The 21022-nt window shown below is 37.8% G+C and overlaps 1 protein-coding gene across 1 annotated transcript in view; it reads right to left on the bottom strand.

The window, feature by feature from the left end:
• Window positions 1–10790: 10790 nt before the first annotated feature.
• Window positions 10791–21022, bottom strand: part of DSG1 (desmoglein 1) — a 35114-nt gene continuing 24882 nt past the window's right edge. Inside the window, 4 exon segments of the mRNA NM_001035535.1 lie at window positions 10791–11894; window positions 13552–13760; window positions 15571–15643; window positions 16096–16229. Coding sequence (NP_001030612.1) covers window positions 10854–11894; window positions 13552–13760; window positions 15571–15643; window positions 16096–16229 — 1457 coding nt within the window. The 3' untranslated portion in view covers window positions 10791–10853.

Raw genomic sequence — 21022 nt, 5'->3', positions numbered from 1 at the left:
AGAATATTAATTTATTAGTTTGCAATAGGGGATCTTTCCATGGTGGAGTAACCATAAAGTTAACATTCTTCTCCAGAGGCCCTCTACTTATCCTACCAACCAAGATACAACCCCAAATTGTTTATTGATCATGAATAGAGAGCAAAGGGAGTTCTCCTTGTGGCTCAGGGGGTTACAAACCCGACTAGCATCCATGAGGACCCGGGTTCTATCCCTGGCCTCTATCAATGGGTTAAGGATCTGGCATTGCTGAGGCTGTGGTGTAGGCTGGAAGCTGCAGCTCCAATTCAGCCCCTAGCCTGGGAGCTTCCATATGCCACAAGTGTGGCCCTAAAAACAAAACAAAACAAAAAAACAAAAAACAACCCCCCCAAAAAAAAACCTAAAAAAGAATAGAGAGCAAAGATGGATAGATATTTGACATGCCCATCTTCTAAGGTACAGGATGTATCTAGTAGAATAGTGTTCCCCTGTAAGAAGGAACACCTTTATTTATTCTCCCAGAGAATAGCATGTGAAAAGATCTGAATTTCTACCTATATTTGATTTCATCTATCAGGTGATATTTGATATGATTTAACAATCTCACAGGGTTCTGGGAGCACTTTTATGTTGCTTTCATGATCTTTGTCACTTAAAGAAAGCTGAATTCTCATTGCATTTCTCTGGATTCTCAAATATTTGAAAAATATTTAGTTATAATTGGAAATAAACAATTTTTATTTTAGTTTACTCTTTAATTCTAACTACAGACTAATAAGGTCTAAATTTTTATATACCCAATCTTTCCCCAAAGCATATTTAATACAACTGGTTAAGATATATTTTACAGTCTAACAAAATTAATTTATATTGTCCCTCATTTTAGGGAGGCATCATCAGAGTTTTCTGGTGGCTCAGAGGATGAAGGATCCATTGTTACTGCAGTGGCTCGGGTCACTGCTGTGGCACAGGTTCAGTCCCTGGCCTGGGAACTTTTGCATGCTGCAGGTGAGGCATTAAAAAAAAAAAAGTATCCTCATGCCAAAGAATAATTTCGAAAGAGAAGTTCTGTTGGGTATGGTGGAAATTTGACAAGCAATATGATGTAATTTAGGGACCTAGTTCTCATACAGACCATCAAAGCAAGAGTGGATTTTAGAAAAACCGAGGTGTGAATGGATTACATTTATTTGTATATCCAGCAAATCATTATTGAGTTTCTGCTTGTCACTATGCTGACCTCCTGTGCATCGCACATTAATTCAAAACTTGTATTTAATTACTTTCATATTTAAATGATAACAATTTTTGATGTACCATCTTCAGTAAGCTAGTAGGTGCAAGTGTATGTCTCAGAAATGAAGTGAATTTTCATGTAGTTAGAAATAAACTATTAAAGTGTTGGGGCTATGTATTCAAGACATGATGACTTTAATTGACTCATAGCTCTTGTTTCTGGCAGTAAATAGACATCCAAACCAATTATCTATCAAAGTCACCCTTACATCTGTAACAGTAAAGCTAAGTCATGTATTATAGGAGAATGATTATATGTCTAAGCACTTTACAGGGACAAGCATCTAATTAACAGAAATAGATATAATATCAGAAAGGTACAAATTAATGATAAGGGGGACTTGAAAACTTTCCTATTTTATATCATTGGGCTTTGTTATCAAATATATCAATACATTAACTTATGATCCACTCTTATTTACAGTGGAATGTTCAAGAAATGCCTGCCGAATCAGAAAATTCTGTTTCATGTGGCACATTTCATCTGAGAGTGCTGTGGAGTGTACCAGTGGCAATAACAGATGCTTTGGTACCTGCTCCCTATTTGCTTTTATCCTTTCAGTGCCCACACGCCCAGTTTCTAACTGCCAGTCCTTGTGACCCTTCATTTCGTGGGTGCCATAGCTACTTTACCCACCTGTGCAGCAAGCACGGGGAGTTCTGTCTCCAGCGGTGGTCTTCAACTGTTAATTGATGGTAGCTCTTGTCTCAATACACAATCGCCCTCATTCCTGGGATGCTTCAGCTCTGTGGTGCAACTACTACACCAGCTTTAGGGTTTGCCCCATGAGGGATGAGCTTCCATTGTCGATTGTCCGTGGTGATCACTGGCTTTCATTGGTTGCTTTTCCTTCCCTCTTTCATCTCCCCATTTACAACTGGTGGTTCCTTCCCCTTCATTGCTCCTCCCCCAAAAGGTTACCCTCAAAGGTTATCCTGTGAATGTAATTGATGATCAAAACAACCTGAGACACCTGGGTCAGTAATTTATCAAGCAGAAGCTGGCACACATTTTGAGAAAGACATCTATTCATGTGAATGCAGCCAAGTATTTTCCTTTGAAAAATGTGACAAATTCCATTTTGGGTTCCTAGAAAGTTCTTGAGGCAGGGGTTTTCCTCCTTAGGTTTTATTTAAGGAGGATGACTGGGACACAGGCACAAAGCTGACTGGGGTATACTAAGTTTGGCATTATTAAGCTTTGTTTGTAAACTGGGAAAATCAGGTCTTCCAGGGTCAGCTGCACATTGTCTTATTTGAATTCAGTCGCCAAATACATAGTGTTTGTATCTGTTTCAAACTTCTTGACCAATTTAATAGTCTCCATTTGTATTTATTATTTTTATTGTATTTATTGAGTTTTTGCTGAGACATTTTTATAGTGAGATTTGAATTTAATCTATTTCTTGGTGCCCCTTTCCAATTTCTTTTGGCATGTTGCTGTATTAAACTGTCTAGCTTTTGTTTTATTTTTGTTACTTTTGTTACCGAACTGTATGGTCAAACCAGGTAGTAGGAGTTGCTCATTAGGAGAGCTAGCAATAGGTGATCCTTTAAAAGTACAAATCTGAGCAGAGCACTCCTCTGCCCACACTTCCCAGGGGCTCTCCATTTCACTGAGGATAAGTCGTTCATGGCTGCAAGAATTCTTACAGTGACCTGCAATGTCAGACTCCAGCTCATCTCTTGTCAACACTCAATCTTCATTTCTTACTGCTTTCCTTCTTCTACTCCCTCCTCTAGGTCTCCTTTTTCTTCTCTGAATACCCCAAGCACATGCCTACCTCAGAAGTTTTGCAATTTTGCAGTCCCTTCTGCCTGAAGTGCCCTGTACCCTGATAGTCACAGGGCTTGTACCTTAATCTTCTTCAGGTATCTGCTCAAATCCTGCCTATGATAGAACCCTGGCTCAAATACCTTTTATAAAAAGTATCTTGGAGTTCCTGTCGTGGCTCAGTGGTTAACGAACCCAACTAGCAACCATGAGGATGCGGGTTCGATCCCTGGCCTCGCTCAGTGGGCTAAGGATCCAGCATTTCTGTGAACTTTGGTGTAGGTTGCAGACGTGGCTTGGATCCTGCATTGCTGTGGCTGTGGCTGTGGCCGGTGGCTGCAGCTCTAATTCCACCCGTAGCCTGGGAACCTCCATAGGCCACAGGTGTGGCCCAGAAAAGACAAAAGACAAAAAAAAAAAAAAAAAAAAAAAAGAAAAGAAAAGAAAAGAAAAAAAAGTATCTCTCCCCTCATCCTATACTCCTTAGCCTATTGCCCTGATTTATTTTTCTCTTGGCCATTTACTGCCATCTAACATACGGTGTATATATGTTTATCACCAGACCTCCTTTATCTTCTCCCTGACCTGAACATAAACTCCATGAGGAGTTTTGTTCACTGTCTTCTCATCACTGCTTGGCAACTATTAGGCATTCAATAATTATTTGCGGAATGAATGAATGAATGAATTGGTCAAAGAAAGGATTTCTGAAGAAATGTTACTTAAAATTGCTACCTAAAAGATGAAAAAAATGCAACCATACGAAAATGAGGAGGAAAATGATCCATTCGGAGTGAATACCAGTTGCAAAGGCCAAAGCATTTCTTTAGTCCATTTATCTCATCTTCTGCACTACAGCTATTATAGTCGAAGACACTATCATCTTTCCAACACCATCTTTTATCTCAGATCAGGCAGGTCCCTACCTAAAATCTATTTTAAGACATGCAATGAAAATTCATTGAAATTCTTAAAATAAGAGATTAACTTAATCTAATTCATATTTTAGAAGGTCACATGGGCTCATCTATAGAAAATTGTTTGAAGAAGACCAGTATAGAAGTAGAGAGACTACCTAAGAGGAAGTTCTGATAGAAGTGGTAGATGGAGATGGAAGTTATTAGGTGGCTTGATTTTGGTTATCATATCAACAGGACTTACTAATGCATCAAATGTGTGGGATGAAAGGATGAAACCCTGGAAGAATACTAAGTTTCTGTTTTGAGCAGTGGTCAGTGGAGTCATATTTATTGGGATGAAGGATATTAGAGAATAAATTATAATTTTAATATTGAACATTTAAAAAGGGCTTGGGTGAGTTATCATAGAGACAGTGTGGAGTGTTAAGAGGAGAGGTCTTGGGACAAACTTTAGGAGAACATTACCATTTAAAGATGGGTAGGTGAGGAACAAACAAAAAATAGTAAGAGAGAGAGTGGCCAATGAAATATAATCAATATCCCTAGAGGGTGGTGTTATAGAAGCCAAGAAAGAAGAGTGTTTCAAGGAAGAGAGAATAGTTACTTTTTTTCATATTCTTTCCAAAGTTTAAGAAAGGCCAGGACAGAAACGTAGCCCTTGTGTCTGGCAATGTATAGCTCTTAGACAAACTTGACAAAGGCCATTCTGATGGGCTGGTGGGTGAGTGTTGAAGTCTGATGGGACATAGGAAAGAAAAGAAAGCAGGTATACAGGAGTCTTAAGAAGTTTGGTGAGGAGTCCCCATTGTGGCTCAATGGGTTAAGAACCTGACATAGTGTCCATGAGGATGTGACACAGTGTCTGTGGCCTGGCTCTGTGGGTTAAGGATCCCCATTGCCTCAAGCTGTGGTGTAGGTTGCAGGTGTAGCTTGGATCCTGCATTGCTGTAGCTGTAGAGTAGGCCTGCAGCTGCAGCTCTGATTTGACCCCTAGCCCAGGAACTTGTATATGCTGCAGATGCAGCGGTACTCCCCCCACCCCCCAAAAAAGAAGTTTGATGGTATAAATTTAAAATTGAGGCAGTAGCTACAGGGAAGGATGCTGATGGAAATATTCTGGGAGAGGGAGAGAGAGACAGACCAGGAAAGAGACTATTAAGAAAGGAGCAAAGTCCTTGAGCACAAATGGGGAATTGCCTTTTTATATGAGTGGGACACCAACTCCATTATAATACAGTGTGGGGAGAATATGGATGTAAATGTAGGTGACTGTGCAGGTTTGGCAGAGGAAGATGAGTGGATTCAAGATTGATGACTTTTATTTTCTCAGTGAACAATAGGATTATGTCATCCACTAAAAGGAAGGAAGGAAGAACAGGTTTGGGAGGGTTGAGGACACAGACAGTAGAGAACAGTAATCTAGTATAATGAAAGTCTATTATAGAATCAGACAGGATTTAGGGACACATTAGATGTTAATCTGAGATTTGAAATTGAGTTTTTAAAATAACAATTCAACTCACCTGAATCATTTGTTTAGCTGTTTGTGTGTAGACAGCGATGGGGCAGGTGTGTGAAAAAATTCAGGGTACAAAGAGGGAGAGGAGGACAAGGAGGTTGAAGCTAGGGTCCAAGAGGTGACTATAGTTGGACTCATGAAGTTTGGCAAGGAAGGAAGTGAAGCTGACAGATGGTGAGAAAGTGGTGGGAGTCTGAAGAATGGAAGCTTTGATAAGGTGGAGGAATTGCAGCAACCTGGATACTTAAGCAAGTGAGCTGGAAGGATAAGGAGGAAGGAAACTGAGGTATCCAAGGTACTGATGTGCTGTGTTATGACAAGGAGGCAGGTGGCTGAGGTGGGCTGAGGGGATGGAGGTCTAGGAACCGAGAATGGAGGTGTCGTGTGCCTCATCCAGGCGTCCTTTAAGTTAGTGTGAATACTCCAAGGAGTTGGAGAAGCCAAGAAGACTGTGGGCCAGAATATTAGAGCCTTCAGTAATAGTGGGGACATTAGTAAGAAGTCGGTAAATGGCACCAGGAGAAGCGAGAGGGAGGAGTATAAGCATATGTCTGAAAAGGGGAAGATTTTGGGTACAGCAAAGCCATAATGTTCTGAAAGTGGCATTGGAGAGCAAAAAGGAGATGCATCCCAGTGTAGATGAAAGGGTATCATTTTAAAAGCAAATAAGGGAGTTCCCATCATGGCGCAGTTGTTAATGAATCGGACTAGGAACCATGAGGTTGCAGATTTGATCCCTGGCCTTGCTCAGTGGGTTGAGGATCTGGCATTGCCGTGAGCTGTGGTGTAGGTCACAGACTTGGCTCGGATCCTGTGTTGCTGTGGCTGTGGTGTAGGCCGGTGGCTACAGCTCCGATTGCACCCCTAGCTTGGGAACCTCCATATGCCGAGGGAGCGGCCCTAGAAAAGGCACAATGACAAAAAAAAAAAAAAAGGCAAATAAGGAAAGCCACTTAAAGAAATAAAATGCTGATAAGAACAAAAAAGTTAGAATATGGAAAAGAAAAAAGTGAAAGCATAAAGATGCTAAAAGTATCAAAAGTTTAAAGTGCAAGTTATTTATCAATTTATCATTTACTTATTTGCGTGAGGCTGCTTAAGGCTGTGTTCTTGTTTTTTTTTTTTTTTTTTTTTTTTTTTTTTTTTTTTTGTCTTTTTACGGCCACACCTGCAGCATATGGAGGTTCCCAGGCTAGGGGTCTAATCGGAGCTGTTGCTGCTGGCCTACGCCAGAGCCACAGCAATGCCAGATCTGAGCCACATCTGTGACCTACACCACAGCTCATGGCAACGCCGGATCCTTAACCCACTGAGCAAGGCCAGGGATCGAACCCCCCTCATGGTTCCTAGTCGGATTTATTTCCACTGCTAAGGCTGTGTTCTGACATTTCGAAGGAGCCCTCTGGAGAGTAGGCTCCTCAGTAAATATGGAAAAAGAAGAGTTAGGAAACAAAAAAGGAAAAACTTTAACAGTCTGAAAATAATTATTTCTTCCCTTATGTGGACTGAAAATAATAACTAGATTTGATAACCTCCAATTATTCCTTATATTCTAAAACCCATCCCCACCTTATAATTCAGAAAAGATAATGAAGGCACATTAATCATTTTATTGCTGTAAATATAACTCTGGAAATTACAAACCAACTTAAAATAGCCAACAGATGACCAAGCAAGGAACTAGCACCCAAATAATCCAAGAAATTTATATTGAAACTTGAAGGAAAGCACCTTGTTGTAAACACCACCCAAGATGAATGTTAGAATTTCAAAATACTTGTAAAATAGCAAAAGAAAAATTAGCTAGGCTAAGTATAGCTTGACGATAAAAGTGTTTAGTAATTCAAATATGACTAAATGGGGGAATGTAGACAACTCAGCAATAGATTATTCATTGTTTAAAAATTATTTGATGGGGAACACGCTGATCCATTTATGGTTTTGTTCTAATATAAGTAGAATAATTTGAAACTGGGAGACGTTCTATTTTATGAGTATTAATAACTAGTATATTCTAGCACAATGTAAAGTAGGTCTTAAGAACACTAGAAATCTCTCCAAAGATTGGAATTCATTAAATTTATTAAATAGGCATGGGGAAATGTGGAAGTGCTATCCAAAGTTTGTTTTGGATTTCAAATGTCTTTCTAAAAAAGCGAGGGCCATTTTGGCCCAGATTGTAAGCCTTTAAAGTTTTACTAAAGTCAAAGGATGTCATCTGTATTATACCCCAGCCAACATTCAAGTGTTGGTATAAATTCAGAAATGAATTGTGTCCATAACTAGAAACATCCAGTCCGAGTGAATATGTAATTTTTGAAACCATATAATTAAAATTCTGTCAGAACATTACATTGAATGAAGATTATGAGGCTAAAAACTTTTTCTGTAAATGTAGAGCAGATGTCCAGATGAAGGCCTATAAATACCCCAAATAGATACTTTTTCTATAAGTTTTTCAGTGCAAATACAGTTATATCAGGCAATATAAAAGAGGCTAATAATATGCAGCAGATATATCTGGAATTCAGTGTCAAAATTAGCTCAAGATGGTATTTTAGTTGATATTAAAAAATAAAGTATTTATAATACACCAATCTTTGCCCCTAACGACTACCTCTTTGGAAAGTGAGATGTTTTATAAATATTAAACATTTTGTTTTCAAACTATATACACATAACATTTAAAGCACTATTTATTCCTTCTCTTTTTTTAAGAGCAAGTTGATCTGAGCCTCAGCTTGCTGTGTGGATTTGAATTATAACTATTCACTTATAAAAATAATTTTCATATACTGTCTTAAGTCTGTGGAATGATGTAAGGTCTATGAGTAAAACATCTAAAGAGAAGAATTAAATTCTAAAGGCTATTCGTTAAAAAAAATTACATGCCTTTAAATGACTATTAGAATGGTTGATGTCTAAAAAAAGGTAATTTTAAACTTTAGAAATTATTACAACATTGTAAATCAACTATACACCAATAAAACTTTAAAAAATGGAAAAAAATAAAATTTAGGAAGAAAAAGTTAAGACATCAACGTGTAATCCTGAAAAAAAAGTTTTATTTGTAAGTATCTTCCTAGAAAGATTGATGGCTAATACTGCCATTTCTTTTTCTTGTTATCTCCCACGGATCTTACTAACAATAGTTATTAAGGATAGTCACTCTGGCATTTGTTAGACAATTTTAAAAAAGCATTACTGGAAGATATTAGGAGTCCTAAAACACTTTTGATGATATGTCATATAAAGTAACAAATTCTAATAATAATTATTTTCATTTCTTCAAACTCCTGGACCCAGGCACACTCAAGTATATTTCAGCAAGTAGCTTTTGACTTCATTTCTGAAAATATTACCTGTTATTAATGGAACCCCCAAAAGGGAGAAAGAAATAAAAGAAAGACTCCCTGTGAATTATTTTATTTACACCTCTGCATTTTGGCATGCTACAGACTACTGGAATTTTACATAGCCTACAGAGTTAAAATAAGATGTATATTGTGCTTTGAAAATATTGACATAATCTGATATAACACAGAGCAAAATAGCTCTGGCTAAAATAATTCACTCCCCAACCCCCTTTGACAATTGTTAGAAGTCCAATAACTACTCTTTGATCTTGTAACACTTAGTAAATTTGAATAATTGAGGGGGGACTAATCCTTAAAAGATTTTTGTCATATCCAGTTTCACATTCCTGAGCATTAGTAACATTTCATTTAGAAAAGAAAAAAAATTCCTCTGTCATACAGTGGTAAATTTATCTCTAAAGAGTACTTAGATTCTATTGAGAGATTTTTTTTTTTTTTTTAACCAGGGAACACTATATAGCAAATTCACAGAAATGACATATAATAAATAGCACATTACTAGATTTTGAAGTTAGAAAAATATATCATACTATATAATTTGGAAACTATAAATTGAAACATATATAATTCAAGAGCTTATTGACAAATAAAACGAGGAATGTAAAATTTAGGCTAGTAAGAAAATCAGTCGGGGGTGGAGAAGAGTAAGGAAGTGGAGTTGTCTAGTACAGTTTCATTCATAGTAACACAATATCATCAACTCTGTTAAAAGTTCCTTGTTGATCTCTTCAAAATAACAGCAGAGGGTTATTTTCAAGAAGGACTAAACTCAATTAAAACTTATAGTATGGTATTATTTACTGAAAAATTCTAACTCCCCCCCATTAAACATTTTATATGTTCTAAAAATGTTTTTTTAGATCCCCTTAAAAAAATTCCCCAAAGCATAACCATTCTGCAGGATTTTTTTTCACAGCTCAGCCTATTTTAACTTAGGAGAAGTGGAATAAAGAGCTGGATAGAAATGAATAACACTTACTAAAAACACAATCTGAAAATACAGCATGGTTCCCATCTGCTTCCTTGGGAGGTCATTTACCACTAGTGATGACAACCACATCAGGTGTTACTTGCTTCAGTCTGAGAAGGACACTAGGCAGAGTCACAGTGGTAAAGGGAAAAATAAGCGTGATATCCTGCAACCTCACCAGTATACAATATTCATCAATATTGCATCTACCACTACACATAAACTAGAATCAGAGAAGTCCTTGACTCCCTAGGAATTATAGCGGAAGCCCCATCTCAAGATCCAGGCTCAGACATTGCCTGTTTACCCCCAAATCAGTCTCACTCTGTTTGCTGCTCTCTTATGGAATTTCCATCCCAGGAAACATTTCCTGATTTGAGGTTTGTTTCATCTAGTGCAATTATTAAGGTAGGAGTGCTTGGTAGCTTGTGCACTTGGCTGTGTAACCAGATTTTTTTTCTTCAAGGGTTAACCCTGGTCTAAATATGTGGTTGGATTTTTATTTATATTATCTGTGAAATTGATAAGGCATTTGGCACATATTGCAAGTTCTTCCCACCTACTTGAGCACATATTTCATGTTTAGTTCTTTTAAAATATTGCCTGAGCTACCTGGCGATTCAAAACAGCAAGAAGAGTTATGCCAATTGCCATCATAAGGTCAGTGATTTTACATGACTGTTTTATTTGTTCCATGTGCTGGAGATACACTCAGGCCACAAAGAAGCAAAAAAAAGACCCTACAGGCCATCCAGGCACAAAGAAGACCCTGTGTCAAGTTTTAGTTCCCTGTCATGATTCCATTAGTATTAATGTAAGAGAAAATTTACAAATGCTAAGGAGAGCTCTTACTCAATAGCACTGTTTCCATCTATTTTTCTCACTTTGGTGTGTCACCTTGTTCCATGGTTTTCTTAGCACCTGGTTGTGCATCATAAATCACATGATTAGTTTTTGGGTGGTGGGAATTGAACCTAAATCACAATTACTGAGGAAAAGTGTGCTGGGGTCCTGGCTACTTGGTATATTGTACTGTACTGTACTTTGTAATTCGACTTCGGGTTGTGGTGGGGGAGGCAGATCCGAGGGTATTGCTAAAGTGATGCTCAGAGGAACCCCTCAAGTGGCCAATGGTGGCTGTCCCCCCAATGCCGCTACTCAGGCCTCCACCTCCCAGGCTGCTCAGCCCCAGGCCGTCACCACCAACTCCAGCTGTGCTGCCAACCAGGCCGCTGCTGCCCATGCCACTGCCTCCGCTGATTCCAGTTATGCCAGAGCCTGAAACTACCCTCTCTGTCACAATCACATTGTGGGTGTTTGATATATCGGGGTGCATGCTCAGATTGCCCACTATGCCGGAAGTTGGCCGGATGACTCTTTCTGTCACTACCACATTTGAAGACTCTCTAGGATCAGGGATCGTTAGAGTGGTGGGCAGACTTGAATTTGGTGCTATGACCCTTTCTGTCACTATAACGTTTGACCCATCTCTCAAGTCAGGCATCTCTAGCATCCCATGCAGATTGGCACCAGAGATTGGACCAACCACCCTCTCTGTCACCACCACGTTTGATGCCTGCCGATTATCATGAACATGGACAGAGGGCTTCAGAATGCCAGAGGTGGTGTACGACTCGGTCATGGTGACATTACCATAACTCAGAGGGTCAGGAATAGGCATAGGGTGATGTACCCCAGGTCCCGAGGGGTAGGTGCTCTCAGAAATGACTGTGGTAGTACCGATATGTGGGGAGATGGGTGGGTGTCCACTTCCAATGGGCTCTGTTCCCTGTGGGGGGCAAATAGGGTCAGTGCTCTGAGGTGGCCAAGAGGGATCAGGGTCTGGATATGGTTCAGTTTCTTTTCCCAGGCTGATATCTGCCAACTTCTTAAATTTAGGCCCTAGGGTATCCAAGAAGCTGTCATCCAAGTCTTCTCCAATGAAACTACAACAGCCCACAGAGCCAGCCGGGGAGCCTTCACCTTCGATATCATATATGAGCAAACAGTCATTGGATGGGCGTCCTTCGTCTTCGTCTGCATAAGCGTATGCTTTCTGAATTTGTAGAGGAAAGAGAAAATGAAATTATGAATATGCTTTTAACAATAACAGAAGTCTCTATCATTATTTTTTTTCTCTCAGAACATTACCAAAAAACAATATAGAAAACAAATGTCTACCATCTACTAGAGACTCTTTAAAAGTCATTGTATAATCACTTGAAAGAATTTGGTTAGAAATTATTTTAACCTTGATTTTGCTAATACATGCTGATATTTATGTAGATGAACTTCTTCATAATAGTGCACTTTGGACACAAAAGCACAAGGAAAAAAATCAATTATTTGGCAACTCAGTCAGAAGGAAATACTTAAAAACACTGAACTTACGTTTACCAAAATAGTGTAGGGACATGGTTGGGAAGTATGCCTATGGATTTCAGCAGTAGGTCTCCTGTTATCTACTGTTATTTGAGAGGCTTTTACCAGTATTTCAGTTAAAAATATAAGCCACCCTCTAAGCCATTAGGAGAGTTAATGAAGGTATTTTAGGCCAGGATGTCAGAGGATATAAATATATCAGAGACATTATCAGAGATAAATTTCTGAAGGCTTAAGTATCATGTGGGGTATAGCCATGGGCAATTCTGTCTCTACCTGGATATGGAAAAATTAATTCTCTCTGGTTCTTTGAATGTCCTAGAAGTGTACTATCTCAGACCCACACTTTAAAAATTAAAAATTTTTTTATTAACATATAGTTGATTTAGTATGTTGTGCCAATTTCCAGCAAAGTAACCCAGTCACCCATATATATTACATTCTCTTTCTTATTTTATCTTGTGTCATGGTCTATCCCAAGAGACTGAATATAGTTCCTCGTGCTATTTAAAGTAAGATCTCATCGCTTATCCATTCTAAATGTAATAGTTTGCATCTACTAACCCCAAACTCCTGGTCCATCCCACTCCTCTCCCCCACCCCTTGGCAACCACAGGTCTGGTTCTCTATTTGAACCCACTCTCATTGCATGTTTACTCTATGTATAGTACTGAGCTAGGTTCTGGCAACATAATTTAGAGAACATACAGATGAGGCATTAAAAATGGTGGTAGACATATAACTAACAGATTTTAGCACCGGTAGATTATACAACGTATAAACAAATTACTACAGAAATACAGATGAAGAAGCATCAATTCTATTTCGATGAGAGGATTAACAATAAAACTTTCAGAAAGACAGTGATATTTGAATGGGGCCTAGAAAATGTGTGGGGGTTTGTGAGAGAAAAGGTGAGATAAAAGCATTTTAGGATGAGCACAGCATAAGCAAAGACCTGGAGGGAAATAGACCAGTATGAATAAGGCAAAGATGCTCAGGAAGTGGGGTTGTTGGTAAGGAGTAGTTGGAGGTGTGAGGGAAGAGGTCAATTGGTGAATAACCTTAATTGCCACGCAAAGGAGTCTGGACTTGATGCATAGACAAAACAGAGGTAGGAGCTGCTGGTTGTTTTTCAGTGGAGGAGTAAAGTGCTTGGGTCAGAGTTTTAGAAATATCATTCAGCAACAATAAAGATTGTTAGGCATAAAAACAAGAGGCTGGGAACCTAGTTAAGAGATGCTCATGAAAATGGGGAAAATGGAGCCAAGGGAGCCAAGGGAGCGATAGGGACACAGGAAGGAGAGGAAGGCGTGGGCTGGAGACCTTACCTGGCAGAAGTAACTTTCCATGAAGTTCATATTCAGCCCTCCTTCTCTGCATTCCCTCATAGAATTTCTTCTTAATGTTCCAGAATGTTCTTGACATATCTCAGGTGCTCCTGATATTTTGCCTCCATCTATTAGTTCAAATCCTGTTGTTCTTTCTCCCCCTCCCAGTTCTTGCATTTCTCTGCCGCAATACTCATTTGTGTAAACCCCTGAAAGTGTTGATCAAATGAAACTTAATTTCTCTGGTAAATTGTATTTTCTCTAGCATATTGTAAACTAAAAATGAGTAACTTACTGTAATGTATAGTTTTGTTCATTTAAATACACAGTTGTGAGCAAGCAAAGAAAGTGAAGGTACTACACAGAGAAAGGAGATACAAATATTATATCAAGTTCGAAAGAATATTATCAATCAGTTTGTCAATTCAGTAATTATTTGTTGGGAGACAGCTATATGTTGCACTGGAATGGGGCAGGGGGTGCTGCTTAGAAAAAAACCTGTGCCTTAGAGATTTTGATTTCAAATTAGGGTAAAAATCTACAAATTCTAAAAGTTAAAAGAACAGTATGAGAATACTCAATGTATTATTAGAAGTGTGCTCAGGGTGGCTTTCAGAGAAGAGGCTACGGCTATGGCGAGGGGAAAGGTTTGGATGGACTTTGCACTTGAAGGTGAGAGGTGAGTAGAAGCCAGTTACAATATTCTGGGTAGATGAGAGAAAAGGATGGCCCAGACTATGAAAGTGCCATGGACAGAAAAAGTATCAATAGTGGGATAGGTGTCCTACAGCTTTAATATTTTAAAGATCTTGAATTTAGGTACAGAGTTTCATCCTTCTGTTACTAGTGCCTCTCACTGTGCTTTGTTCACAGTTTGTAGACCTAATGAGGGAATAAGCACATAAATAAATCCTGGTGGAATTGAGGGTTTGGCAAGTCTTGAGAACTAACTGAGTGTCAACAAATAGGGAGACATAAGAATCAACAATGAGTTTCTGCTTTTGAGGTGGAAAATGTTGGTGTCCTTAACACAAATGGATACCTCAGAGGGGGAAATTTAAAGACTAGTGTAGCCAGTCCTTTGAATATGGCCCAGTTCTATAAAGTTATGAACTTTTGAATACGGCCTATGTATTTTACATTTTAACATGTTAAAAGTGGAAAATTTATGATTGCAAGTTTGAAAAGGACTGAAGAGAAAACAAGAGAATCAACAATAATTATTTACCTTGAAAAAAGGTAAGACAGTGCAGTTATTTTCAAAGATATGAGTTTCTAAAATCAATTGCTATTTTTATTAGAATTTTGGTTTTGTGAATTGTGGTTTTGTGTGTTTTGTGAATTTATCGATACTAGCCTCAATAAAGGAGCATTAATCTACTTAATAGGGTTCTTTAATTTTTGGTTAGAGGCTTTTTTTTGTAAATAACAATTTTCTATTAGACAAAAAAAATCTCAACCAAAATTGCCTTCTGGTTACAATTCAGTATTTCTCTCCTATTTATAGAATCCTAGTCAGGTCATCTCCTGTGTGCTCTCTGACAACTGAAGATAATGTAAAAAATACAATCTATAAGAATAATAATTATTGCAGGTTAATTTAGGTTTATCATTTAATTTGCAAATTAGTCATTTTAAAAAGAATGATAGAAACACTTTTATAGGTAAGATATTTGAGAAATATTAAGGTATGCAAAGATGGAGAAGAGGATTTTTCTTCAGTCGTTTGAGCTGTTAAAATTTTTTAAAGGTGTTCCCATTGTGGAAATGAACCTGACTAGCAACCATGAGGATGCAGGTTTGATTCCTGCCCTCACTCAGTGGGTTAAGGATCTGGAGTTGCCGTGCGCTGTGGTATAGGTTGCAGACGTGGCTCGGATCTGGCGTTGCTATGGCTGTGGCATAGACCAGCGGCTGCAGCTCTGACTTAAGCCCTAGCCTGGGGAACCTCCATATGCCATGAGCACAGCCCTAAAAAGACAAAAAAATTAAAAAAAGTTAAAAAATTTTTTTCCTTACCTGAGTTGTCAATGCATTCAATTATATTTGCATTATCGGGTGGCACTTGTGGTACACAGATAGTGGTCAAATCCTGGAAAAAAGGAAACATTTTCCTACTTGGAGTGATTCTTTTCTTTCAATAGTAATACATTGGATTTGTTCTCAAATCACCTCAGATTTTCTAAAAGAATACTAAAAGAAATCCGAGCCTTATATAGAAAGACTTACGTGGTTACTGGCCTCTAATTTGGATGTACCTTTGATTTTTCTCCCTTTCCCCATTGGTTATTTCAGAGCAAAGAATAGCATAGACTGTGGCTGACTCCTGGTATCTTGGTTAATGCACATAAAACTGAGTTTAGGTGACTATTATTATTACTATTTCGGCCGTGCCTGTGGCATGCAGCAACCAGGCCAGAGATCAAACCCTTGCCATGGCAGTAACCTGAGCCACAGCAGTGACAATGCCTATTCCTTATCCTAAGCCACCACGGAACTCCCTAGATGACTATGAAAGCCTGTTTATTACATATTAGTACTTACTGCACGTTCAGGCTGTGCTCCTTCTACTGCCCATGAATGAATTGCTCCATCTGAACATTCAGGAACAGGCTCAAAGCCGGCACCACCCCCAGGGGCACCTCCACAGTCACAATACATCAGCAAAAATGGGACCACTGATGGTGAAAAGATAGGAATATTGGAATTAGCAGCAGGAGCATATTAAAACAAAATAGCCCACTTTTTGATTAAATGTGAATCCTTAATATAACTCCATGTTATTCTAACATTACTGTGAGAGTTTCGGAAAACAAGCTGAATAACAGAGATACCAAAATCAGTGTGATCTTCAGTATGCCAGACTGCAATCAATTTTTATTATATAATATTCAGATTAGAGATCATATTATACTATTAAAAAATGAGTGTTTTCTCTGTCATTACTTTGAAAATATTAAAGGAGAGAAGAAGGAAGGTTGGAGAGACCAGGCAATGTTTGATTTTTCGTGTTCCCTACTCCATGTCTTCTTATATATTCTTATATTCTTCTTTTATATACACCTGCCTCTCTTATTTCAACAGTAAAATTTTACTTATACTTCCAGCAATTATCCTCTGTGAGGTTATTATTTTTCCCCATATGGATATCATTTTTGAAATCACCCACGCACAAATAGAGAACACAACACTGATTCTCATGTTTTTTTTTTTTTTTCCTGTTAATTGGTTGGGTTTTTCTTACTCATCTATATAAGTTTCCAGCACAGAGCCTTTTTCATAATATGATCTTGATAAATAATTTGGGGTGAATGGATGGATGAAGGAAAGGATGTGAAAATAAAAAAGATAAAGAAGGAAGGAAATAAAAAGAAGGAAGCAAGTTAAGAAGGAACATAGTAAGGATAGTAATAAAGGAGAGAGAGAAGATGAAAAAAAAGGAAGAAAAGAATCCTATGCGTTTTGTTTTCTTGAAAGTTTGCTAGACTTAGAGATAGCTTTGAATCTAGAAGTATTTGACTCTAAAGCGCATATATAATTTTAAAATCAGTTATTAACTACACTACCCAAAGTTAGTCACCAATGTAAAAAGCAAACTTAAAGTGAAAGTTATATATTACTTGTGGAAGAGAGAATCAGCACCTGGGTAATTAAATTACTTTTATCAAGTATTTAATTCTAAATTTTAAAAACATTGGTTGATAATTAATATGGCTAAAAAGTGAAATTAGAGAATTTTTTTTCATATATAGTTTGTCACATTCTGCAAATTTGCTAGCATTTTTTTTGCTTAACCTCTCTTTGATGAGAATGGTTTCTTTTTTAAACTTTGTTTCTCCTTTCATAGAACTTTTTATAATCATAATTTCAATTTATTATGGGCCAATAAAAATGAAATCCCATTTAAAGAGCTAACACCTATCCTTCTGAAACTATTTCAAAAAATTGTAGAGGAAGGGATACTCCCAAACTCATTCTATGAGGCCACCATCACCCTGATACCAAAACCAGACAAAGATACCACAAAAAAAGAAAACTACAGGCCAATTTCACTGATGAACATCGATGCAAAAATCCTCAACAAAATACTAGCAAACCACATCCAACAATACATTCAAAGGATTGTACATCATGATCAAGTGGGGTTTATCTAAGGGATGCAAGGGTTCTTCAATATCCACAAACCCATCAGTGTGATACACCACATCAACAAACTGAAGAATAAAAACCATATGATCCTCTCAATAGATGTGGAAAAAGCCTTTGCCAAAATCCAACACCCATTTCTGATAAAAACCCTTCAGAAAGTGGGCATAACGGGAACCTACCTCAACATGATAAAGGCCATATATGACAAACCCAAAGCAAACATCATTCTCAATGGTGAAAAGCTGAAAGAATTCCTGCTGAGATCAGGAACAAGACAAGGATGTCCACTATCGCCACTACTCTTCAACATAGTTCTGGAAGTCCTAGCCACAGCAATCAGAGAAGTAAAAGAGAAAAAAGGTATGAATCCAAATTGGAAAGGAAGAAGTAAAACTATCCCTATTTGCAGATGACATGATACTATACCTAGAGAATCCTAAAGACTCTACCAGAAAACTGTTAGAGCTCATCCACGAATTTGGCAAAGTCGCAGGATACAAAATTAAAACACAGAAATCAATGGAATTTCTATACACTAACAATGAAAGATCAGAAAGAGAAACTAGGGAAATAATCCCATTTATCATTGCCCAAAAGAATAAAATACCTAGGAGTAAACCTACCTAAAGAGACAAAAGACCTGTACTCTGAAAACTATAAGCCACTAATGAAAGAAATCAAAGATGACACAAATAGATGGAAAGATATACCATGCTCATGGATTGGAAGAGTCAATATTATCAAAATGACTATACTATCCAAGGCAATCTACAGAGTCAATGCAATCCCTATCAAATACCAAGGACATTTTTCACAGAACTTGGACAAAATATTTTAAAGTTTGTGTGGAAGCACAAAAGACCCAGAATAGCCAAAGACATCCTGAAAAAGAAAAAGGGAGCTGGAGGGATCAGGCTCCTGGACTTCAGACTATACTACAAAGCAACAATCATCAAAACCATATGGTACTGGCATAAAGACAGAAATATAGATTAGTGGAACAGGATAGAAAGCCCAGAATTAAATCCATGCACCCACAGCCAACTCATCTATGACAAGGGAGGCAAGAATATACACTGGAGAAAGGACAGCTGGCTCAATAAGTGGTGCTGGGAAAACTGGACAGCCACATGGAAAAGAATGAAATGAGAACACTCCCTAACACCATATACAAAAAGAACCTCAAAATGGATTAAAAACCTAGATATAAGACCAGACACTATAAAACTCTTTGAGGAAAACATAGGCCAAACACTCTCTGACAGAAATGATAGCAACATCTTCTCAGATCCACCTCTTAGAGTATTGACAATAAAAACAAAAATAAACAAATGGGACCTAATTAAACTTAAAAGTGTCTGCACAGCAAAGGAAACCCTAAACAAAACAGAAAGACAACCCACAGAATGGGAGAAAATATTTGCAAGTGAATCAACTGACAAGGGATTAATCTCCAAAATTTATAAACACCTTCTGCAGCTCCATACCAAAAAAAAAAAAAACAAAAAACAAAAAAACAAAAAAACCAAACAACCCCATCACAAAATGGGCAGAAGATCTAAACAGACAGTTCTGCAAAGAAGACATACAGATGGCCAAGAAACACATGAAAAGATGTTCAACATCACTCATGATTAGAGAAATGCAACTCAAAAGCATTCTGAGGTTAAACCTTACACCAGCCAGAATGGCCATCATCCAAAAGTCTACAAACAAGAAGTGCTGGAGAGGGTGTGGAGAAAAAGGAACACTAGTACACTGTTGGTGGGATTGTAAATTGGTGCAACCACTGTGGAAAACAGTATGAAGATTCCTCAGAAAACTAAAAACAGAACTATCATTTGATCCAGCAATCGCACTCCTGGACATCTATCTAGAGAAAACCATGACTCTCAAAGACACATGTCCTCCAATGTTCATTGCAGCACTCTTCTCAGTAGCCAAGACATGGAAACAACCTAAATATCCATCGACAGAGGATTGGATCAAGAAGAGGTGGTACATATACACAATGGAATATTACTCAGCTGTTAAAATGAATGAAATACCAGCATTTTTAGCAAGCTGGATGGACCTAGAAATTATCATGCTAAGTGAAGTCAGCCACACAATGAGACACCAACATCAAATGCTTTCACTGACATGTGGAATCTGAAAAAAGGACAGACGGAACTTCTTTGCAGAACAGATGCTGACTCACAGACATTGAAAAATTTATGGTCTCCGGAGGAGACAGTTTGGGGGGTGGGGGGACATGCTTGGGTTGTGGGATGGAAATCCTGTGAAATCAGATTGTTATGATCATTATACAACTACAGATGTGATAAATTCATTTGAGTAAAAAAAAAATTAGCAAGGCAATTAAAAACAAAGAATGAAATCCTATTACTTAATATAGAAGATTCTTGTTTTTTGAAACATATTTTATTTATTTATTTATTTTTTGAAACATATTTTAAATTACAGAATAAGAGCATGTCCAAACTCTGTGGGTTAGATAAATTCAATTTTGATTAAAATGATGAAAGTATTTTTTAAAATCAGATAAAGTCCAGTTTGCTAATAAATTTAATGAGAATTAGCTATTTCATGATTTTATATATTAAGAGAAATAAAAGTAGAAAAATATTTTATATACAAGTACTTTGCATATTTCATGTTTGTGTATTTTAATTAAATAACATCAGCAGTATCTTCTGACACTAAAATTTTATAATTCTATACTTGAGCAAGGCCATTTTTACATTAATTGTAATGTGCCAACTTCATCCTGCTTACTTCAGAGCCCCCCTTCTCATTCCTCAGAGACTGTGGCATCTGGCTCATCTCCACTCTAATTTCTATCATCATCCAAGGCAATGTTAAAGCCCACCTGGAGAATGCATTGGATATTATATCCTCATGCCTAGAATCTTGACTCAGTCCACTCTAGTGACCACAGGATATGGTCTTTCTCTAAATGCTTCCATGCATGGTATTTCTTTTTCATCATCAAAGCGTTGTTTGAAAAGTGTCTTATTGTTTCACAGATGGCAAAAGCAAGGCTCAGCAAGTTAGGTAACCTTTGAAAGACTCATACAATTAAATTTAGACGACAGAGTTTAACCCTTCATCTATTTGGCTCTCCTTTCTTTAGGCTGTGCGGCTATAGCTCAGCATGGAATCCCTTCCGGGTCTAGTCCCTGCCTATTTCTGGTCTTAACTCTCACCATGCCTTTAGGCATGTCCTTTATTTCTTCCATGCTAGAGTCCTTTACTTCAGTTACTTGCACTCTCATTCTGTTGGGGTCTTGCACATGGATTTTTTTTTTCTCCTTGTATT

The sequence above is a fragment of the Sus scrofa genome, chromosome 6, assembly GCF_054392235.1.
Source record: "Sus scrofa isolate SSC_HxYL_T2T_F1_AM1 chromosome 6, Sscrofa_HxYL_maternal_Yorkshire_Landrace_v2.0, whole genome shotgun sequence".
NCBI lineage: Eukaryota > Metazoa > Chordata > Mammalia > Artiodactyla > Suidae > Sus > Sus scrofa.
This window is presented reverse-complemented; position numbering and strand designations above follow the sequence as displayed.